The 7,250-nt window shown below is 34.4% G+C and overlaps 2 protein-coding genes across 2 annotated transcripts; both read left to right on the top strand.

Moving 5' to 3' along the window:
- Window positions 1–375: 375 nt before the first annotated feature.
- Window positions 376–3,937, top strand: LOC125820930 (uncharacterized). The gene is made up of 4 exons (XM_049500390.1): window positions 376–2,969; window positions 3,064–3,148; window positions 3,232–3,789; window positions 3,911–3,937. Exons 1-4 carry the CDS (start codon window positions 376–378, stop codon window positions 3,935–3,937), a joined length of 3,264 nt encoding a protein of 1,087 aa, XP_049356347.1.
- Window positions 3,938–4,929: 992 nt separating this feature from the next.
- On the top strand, window positions 4,930–6,955 carry LOC125821021 (uncharacterized). Its single transcript, XM_049500473.1, has 6 exons — window positions 4,930–5,056; window positions 5,137–5,384; window positions 5,470–5,679; window positions 6,243–6,335; window positions 6,415–6,513; window positions 6,596–6,955. Exons 1-6 carry the CDS (start codon window positions 4,930–4,932, stop codon window positions 6,953–6,955), a joined length of 1,137 nt encoding a protein of 378 aa, XP_049356430.1.
- Window positions 6,956–7,250: the final 295 nt, after the last annotated feature.

The following is a 7,250-nucleotide window of genomic DNA, read 5'->3' on the forward strand; positions in this document are numbered from 1 at the left end:
TCTTGTAACCTCGTATCTTCTTCAAACGGAAGAAGTCCTCCCTTTCCAAATCATCAAGTTCCCACTTTATGTAAAGAACTATAAGCAAGTAATTTTTTTTTAGTAACAAACAACTATTTAGATAATCTTATGTCGTAATATATACTATTTTGTGTATTTAGTTGCTCCAATCTTTGGTAGGCTCAAAGAAAAATCATGTTTCAGGAACTAACATCTTTGCTATAAGTAAAGTTATAATCTTTTATAATTCTTAGTGACATCTATCCTTAGATTTCAACCCTATTGTGTTTATCTGATGGTAACAAGTTGTTTGCATCTTAGATTTTTTGTTATTCTGTATCTTTTAAAAAGTTTTTTTATGTCCTCTTAAAGGTTATGGCACCTAGTAAGCAGTGGATGCAACTTGTTGATAATCGTCTCGATGAAATCTATTTGATCGGCGTGCAAAAGTTTTTGAATTATGCTTTTCAAAAAAATGGAGAAGAAGATGAAATACGATGTCCATGTGTCAAATGTTACAATACAACTTTAGGAACTCGTAAAACAGTTGAGACACATTTGCTAGTACATGGAATAATTCGCAATTATACTTTTTGGTATCACCATGGAGAACGTTTGGGTGAGCTATTATCAGAATCAGAACATGAAGATGAAGATGAAGATGCTATAGAAGAATGTGAGAGTGAAGATGAAGTAGAAGAACTATTGAGAGATTTATATCCTAATCTTGATGGAGGAACTACACATACTGGTTGTGATGACTTTCTCGAAGAGGAACCAAATGTTGAAGCAAGAAAGTTTTACAGCCTATTAAAGGATTTTGAGTGTCCATTATACAAAAATTCAAAAGCTTCAAAGCTTTCCACTTTGATCAAATTGCTTCATATAAAGAGTATGGGTCATTGGAGTAATGCATCATTTACAATGCTATTGAAAATGTTGAAAGAGGAGTTATTGCCTGATGGTGCCAATTTGCCAAATTCATATTATGAGGCAAAGAAGATAATTCAAGAACTTGGTCTTTCATACAACAAGATCGATGCTTGTACTAATGATTGCATGTTATACTGGAAGGATGATAGCTTACTTGATTCTTGCAAGGTTTGTGGTGCGACGAGATGGAAAATAAATACACATAGTGGGGAAACAAGGAATAAAAAAGGTAAAAAGATAGCATCAAAGAGTTTACGATATTTTCCCTTAAAGCCTAGACTTCAGAGATTGTTTATGTCTACCAAGACATCTACTCTGATGACATGGCATAAGGATAAAAGAGTGGATGATGGAATAATGAGGCACCCGGCTGATTCAATGGCATGGAAGTCATTTGATGAACTTCATCCTTCATTTGCGGTTGAGCCTCGAAATGTTCGACTTGGACTTGCTAGTGATGGATTTCAACCATTCCGGAATTCAAAAACCTCACATAGCATTTGGCCTGTAGTTCTTATCCCTTATAATTTACCACCTTGGTTGTGTATGAAGCAAGAAAATTTTATTTTGTCAATGCTTATTCCGGGTCCAAGTGGTCCAGGAGATGCAATTGATACATATCTTCAGCCTTTAATAGAGGAATTGAAGGAGTTGTGGGAAGTTGGTATTGAGACCTATGATGCATCAACTAAGCAAAATTTTAAGTTGCATGCTTCTTTATTATGGACCATCAATGACTTTCCAGCATATGGAAATTTATCGGGATGGAGTACGAAAAGAAAATTGGCATGCCCATGTTGCAATAAAGACACTTCCTCAATTCGATTAACTAAGGGTAAGAAACAGTGTTTTATGGGTCATCGGCGTTATCTTTCTCAAAATCACAAATGGCGAAGTGAGAAGGGGTCATTTGATGGTACAGTGGAGAAAAGGCCTCCACCAAAAGTGCGTTCCGGTATTGAGATATTTAATCAAGTGCAAGATCTTGAAGGGTTACAATTATCAAAAGATCCTAAGATAAGAAAGAACATATCACATGAAAATCGAATGGATAATTGGAACAAGAAAAGTATCTTTTTTGAACTTCCATATTGGAAGTGTCTCTTGTTGCAACATAATTTGGATGTTATGCATATTGAAAAAAATATATGTGATAATATCATGGGGACAATTATGAATGTCAAAAGAAAGACCAAGGACACAATTAACACTCGATTAGACTTACAAGAGATGAACATTAGGCCAGAATTGCACCCCATCCAAAAGGGGGAGAAAATAGAAGTTCCAAAAGCATGCTACACATTGTCTCCAGAAGATAAGCACAAATTGTGCCTTTTCTTAAAAAATCTAAAGGTTCCTGATGGGTTTTCATCTAATATTTCTCAATGTGTGAACCTGAAAGATCACAAGATATCTGGATTGAAAAGTCATGATTGTCATGTTCTCTTGCAACATCTACTCCCTCTTGCACTTCGTGGTATGTTGTCCAAAGAAGTGTGTGAACCTCTCATTGAATTGTCTATATTTTTTAGTGTGCTTGGATCGAAAGAGTTGAGAATTGAAAACTTGGAGCATATTGAAGCACAAATACCCATAACACTTTGCAAGTTGGAAAAGGTCTTCCCTCCTTCTTTTTTTGACGTCATGGTGCACTTACCTGTTCATTTAGCTACTGAAGCTAAGATTGCTGGACCGATTCAATATCGGTGGATGTATCCCGTGGAGCGATGGCTATATTTTTTGAAATCTCTCATTGGTAATAGGGCATGTCCAGAAGGTTGTATTGCAGAGGGCTACATTGCAAATGAATGTATGACTTTATGTTCAAGGTATTTGCATAAGGTTGACACAAGATTCAATCGTCCTGAACGAAATTATGATGGTGGTTTAAAACAATCGAATGGTGGTTTATCTATTTTTAGTCAACCTGGAAAAACTCTAGGAGCTAAAAATCCATGTGAGCTTGAAGCAGATGAACTAGAACAAGCACATATATACATATTGAAGAACTGCGATGAAGTCTTACCATATCTCAAGTATGGAGATTTCTTTTATATCATCTCATTATTTTTATTTCTTTTAGATTAATCACTTTTCAGATGAGACTTATGGTTCACTTCAATTTTATAGAGAGTTTGCACAAAGTCATGAGAATGCTCGACACTTGTCTGATGCAGAATGGAGCCGACAATTTATTGCATGGTTTAAAGATAGGGTGAGTAATACATAAATATCAAAATTTGATATTTTAATATTGTGATACTCATTCTAAAATATTAAATATTATCTTGTTGATAGGTCGCACAATTGCACAAACAAGATGATAGTCAGATCATGGAAGATCTACTCTCACTTTCACGTGGTCCCACCAAATATTCAACGCATTCTAATGGTTATGTCGTTAATGGATATAGGTTTCATGTAGAAGATTATGATAACAAGTTAAGGACTCAAAATTGTGGTGTTGTTGTATTGGGTGAGAATGATGAAGATAGTGAGAACCTTGATTACTATGGAGTTTTAAGAGATGTGATTGAGTTGCAATTTGTCATGGATAGAAGAGTGATTTTATTCCGATGTAATTGGTTCGATGTGTATGATGAAATAAAAGGAGTTACAAAGGATGAGTATGATTTTGTGAGTGTTAATCCAAGTAGATTTTTGAAAACAAATGAGCCATTTATTTTAGCGAATCAAGCATCTCAAGTGTTTTATGCTAATGATAATTCCAATAAAGGTTGGCAAGTAGTGAGAAAGACTCAACCTCGTGATTCCTTTGAGATTGTGGAACAAATGGATGATGATATTGTAGAGTTAGGAAGTCCTTCCCAAAAGAAAAGAAAAAGAACTAATGAGGTGAAGTATCTTTTATGAATTAGTATTTCATTATTCAACATTATGATGACACAATTTCTTTTATTATTACATAATTAGACATTTTCAAGTTTAATTTTTAACGTTTTGTCTCTTTTTGCAGGTTCAAGATGAAATCATTAAAGACTGAAAATGAGGTTGATTCTAATATGAAGAGTACTATCAGATATACGTTTGTTGCTCCTGGTGCTATTGGAAAGGGTCGAGGACAAGGGCTTAAATCTTTGGGTGAGAAGGGAAGTTTGCCATCTAAGAGTTTATTGCCTCAATCAAGTGATCTAGTTAAGAAGTACATCAAAGAAATTGAAACAAGTAAGATTCTTATTTTCTTTTATTCCTATAAGTTGCGTCCATTGTCGAATATTTGATCTATTTTTTTACCTCAACAAGGCTCTTCAGAAATTTTCTCATTCTTCTTTGTATTAATTGTTGAGTGCTCTGTTTGATGTAGAATATAGGAATAAGATATTAATATGTATAATTATGCTATCATGTGTACAATCTTATATACCCTTTTACCTTCAATATGGCACGAACTGATATGTAAATTCCATGATAAAAAGTTAAATATCAGGCCAAAAAGCAGCTCTATCTCACTGTACTTAAATATCTTGTCTTTAGGAGCCCTTCGAGGTGAGTCTTTTTTTTCAGCTTCTTGCTCTCCAAAATAATGTGCTAAACTATTGGTTGCATGATTTTTTTTTTTCAGGTTCTACAGGGAATGGCCAAGGACTTAAAAACTCTACCATGTCCACTAGTCAAGGAATACGAATGATGCATAAGAACTCCATGGCTCCTGAGAAAGAGAATATGCAAATTAATACTGCATCTCCTATGACTAATCAAGTTAAGAAATACACCCAAGAAGTTGAAACAAGTAAGATTTTTTTCAAAAACATTACATTTTTTACAAATATACCGTGGTTTCAACTTTTTTGATAAACTTTTATATCATGTTAAGTGAGTCTAGGTGGTACAGGAAAGGGACTTGAGAAAAGAACTAGATCTTTGAGCTCCTCTTTGGGAAGTGATGAACATGAATTGGGATCTTTCAACAAGAGTGCTGTTTTTGATAATCGGCATATGCAAACTCCTTCTAAATGCACAAAATTGAGTTCTAACATGTCTTCTAATCAAGAAATGCAAAACATGAAAAAATTGGTTCTTCAGAAAGAGAATATGCAAACCAATGTCTCATTACCTCCATCTGTTGATCAAGTTATGAACCACTCTCAAACAACAGAAAAAGGTATGATATTTTGAATTAATATGTTATTAAATTTTAATTAGTTTGATTGCTATTGTTTTTATCCAATTATGTTGTTGTAGGGTCATCTAGTCCTACAAAGGTAAGAAGAGTTCGAGGAAGCAACATGTGCAAACAAGTTGCTTCACTTGAAATTGGACAAAAGTTGAAAGTCACCTTTTACAATAATCGAACGGTTGGAACAAATAGCAATCTTTTTTCGAGGCATTTGGGAAAAATTGTGCGTGATCGTAATATTTGTCCCTTGGGGGTATCATCGTGGCATGATATTAAGCAAGAAAAGTTGAATCACATGTGGGCAGCCGTTGAGGTAACAAATATACGCCTGATGTACAACTTATGATGCCTCTCTTTTTTTGAAAATAATAACTCAACTCATGTTTCAATTGTTGTAGCACAAATTTGAGAGTGTTGATATGAATGATCATCGTGATCATATCTTGGGATGGATGAATGAGTTATGTAACAAATGGAGAGGACACTTGCATGCAAAATATGTGAAGGACAAGCCTATCCAACAGTCTCTTAAGAATGTCCCAAGAGGAGTAGACAAAAAAGAATGGGAATGGTTAGTAAAGGAACATTTTGCTTCTGAAAGTTTTCAGGTACGCCTATTAAGTTAATAGTCTGCTTTTCTACTCTTTTGTACAGTTTGATTTCCCTCCTTAGCACCTAATAGACCTGGAAAAAAACCTGAGTTTGTATCCTTGATGCACCAACTAGCTAATCCATGCCTAATTTATTTTTCTTGAATCTGGGCAAGCCACATTTATCTTGTGAGTTTAGGATGCAAAGGTGAGTAAACAATTCAGTTTTTGTTCTAAAGTACAGGAAAATTGTATGAAGAAGGTGCAGATTTCACATGCCTAATTTATTTTTGTTCTATACCAATATGTTACTGTTATAGAGCATTTCAGTTCTTGATTACATCTTGCTATGACTAGCTCATATTGTTGACTCAAATTTGAAAATAAATTGTTTTAAGTATCCATTTGCATCAACCAATTATCATCCATTTATAAGCAACTTCCAAGAACCATTGGTTTTTCTTCTTTAAGTTCAGAATCCAAATTTCTCATATAAGAAATGACCATCTCGAAAATATTTATATCTATGATCCCAGTTTTTTTAAGTACTCGCACTAGAAGCTTACTGTGAACAAATACAGGCAAGAAGCACTAGGAATGCAGCAAATCGAGCAAAGTTAAAGATGCTTCATCATATTGGTAGCAAGCCTATTCGAGAGATTATTTATCAAAAGGTATTATCATAAAATTAGTTTTCTAAATGGAATATTTATGAGGTGTGTGTTATTTGACATGTTTGACTTTGATGTGAAGGGCGGAAAAGATGGAAATCCACCAGATTTGGCAACTATTTTCTTTGAGACTCGTAAGAAAGATAACAAGCTTGTTGAACCTGAAGCAATTGAAAAACATGTGCGTTTTGTAAATTAAATATGTAAATTGCTTAAAATTGTCATGTTTTATAATAGAAAATGTTCTTTGATATATTTTATAGGCTCAACTCGAAGAAATGGTTCAAGTAGATCCATCTCTACCTACCTTAGAGATTGTTGAAAAATGTTGTGGACCTCAAACTCGTAGCCACGTATTTGGATTTGGGGGTGGAGTAAAGGCAAAAGACTTGAAAGGTGGAACTTCCTCAAAAGCTGAATTGTTATCTGCGCTGCGTTCAACTCGAGAGGATATCAAATCCTTGAATGAAGAGAACAAATCCTTGAATGAGGAAAACAAATCCTTGACCAATCGCTTGTCTACCTTAGAAGATGCGATGAAAGAAGTAATGAAAATGAAAGAACTCTTCGTGGCTCATCAATCACATGTACCAGCTACAACATCGTCCTTTTCAACTGAATGACCACTACCTTTTCAGCTAACCAAGTTAGTAACAATATACCCAACTTTTTACTATGCTGCAACATTGCTGCCAGCTGCTCTGTTTTGACATTTTCTGCCCACATGTTGTTACTCCAGCTCGTCTTTTATGTTATTCACTCAGTTCGTTTGTTTCTATTTCCTTCCCAATGTTGTTTAGTTATGGTTTCTTAAAATAGATGTTGGATTGTTGTCTATAAATATATGCAAAATTAGTGACTGCTTAGAGAATAGTTAGAGTTAAATTTGAACTCTTAATTTCTTTAAACAAAGTTGGT

This window comes from Solanum verrucosum, unplaced genomic scaffold, assembly GCF_900185275.1.
Source record: "Solanum verrucosum unplaced genomic scaffold, falcon-dt-bn FXZP01001179.1, whole genome shotgun sequence".
Taxonomy (NCBI): Eukaryota; Viridiplantae; Streptophyta; class Magnoliopsida; order Solanales; family Solanaceae; genus Solanum; species Solanum verrucosum.

What these genes read in the sequence shown, in the direction of transcription:
- LOC125820930 (XM_049500390.1), top strand. Translation starts at nt 376, where the DNA reads ATGGCACCTAGTAAGCAGTGGATGCAACTTGTTGATAATCGTCTCGAT. An exon ending in GAAGTCTTACCATATCTCAA is followed by an intron (nt 2,970 to 3,063) that starts GTATGGAGATTT and finishes TCAATTTTATAG; the next exon opens with AGAGTTTGCACAAAGTCATG. An exon ending in AAAGAAAAAGAACTAATGAG is followed by an intron (nt 3,790 to 3,910) that starts GTGAAGTATCTT and finishes CTCTTTTTGCAG; the next exon opens with GTTCAAGATGAAATCATTAA.
- LOC125821021 (XM_049500473.1), top strand. Translation starts at nt 4,930, where the DNA reads ATGTCTTCTAATCAAGAAATGCAAAACATGAAAAAATTGGTTCTTCAG. An exon ending in ACATGTGGGCAGCCGTTGAG is followed by an intron (nt 5,385 to 5,469) that starts GTAACAAATATA and finishes CAATTGTTGTAG; the next exon opens with CACAAATTTGAGAGTGTTGA. An exon ending in TTGCTTCTGAAAGTTTTCAG is followed by an intron (nt 5,680 to 6,242) that starts GTACGCCTATTA and finishes GAACAAATACAG; the next exon opens with GCAAGAAGCACTAGGAATGC.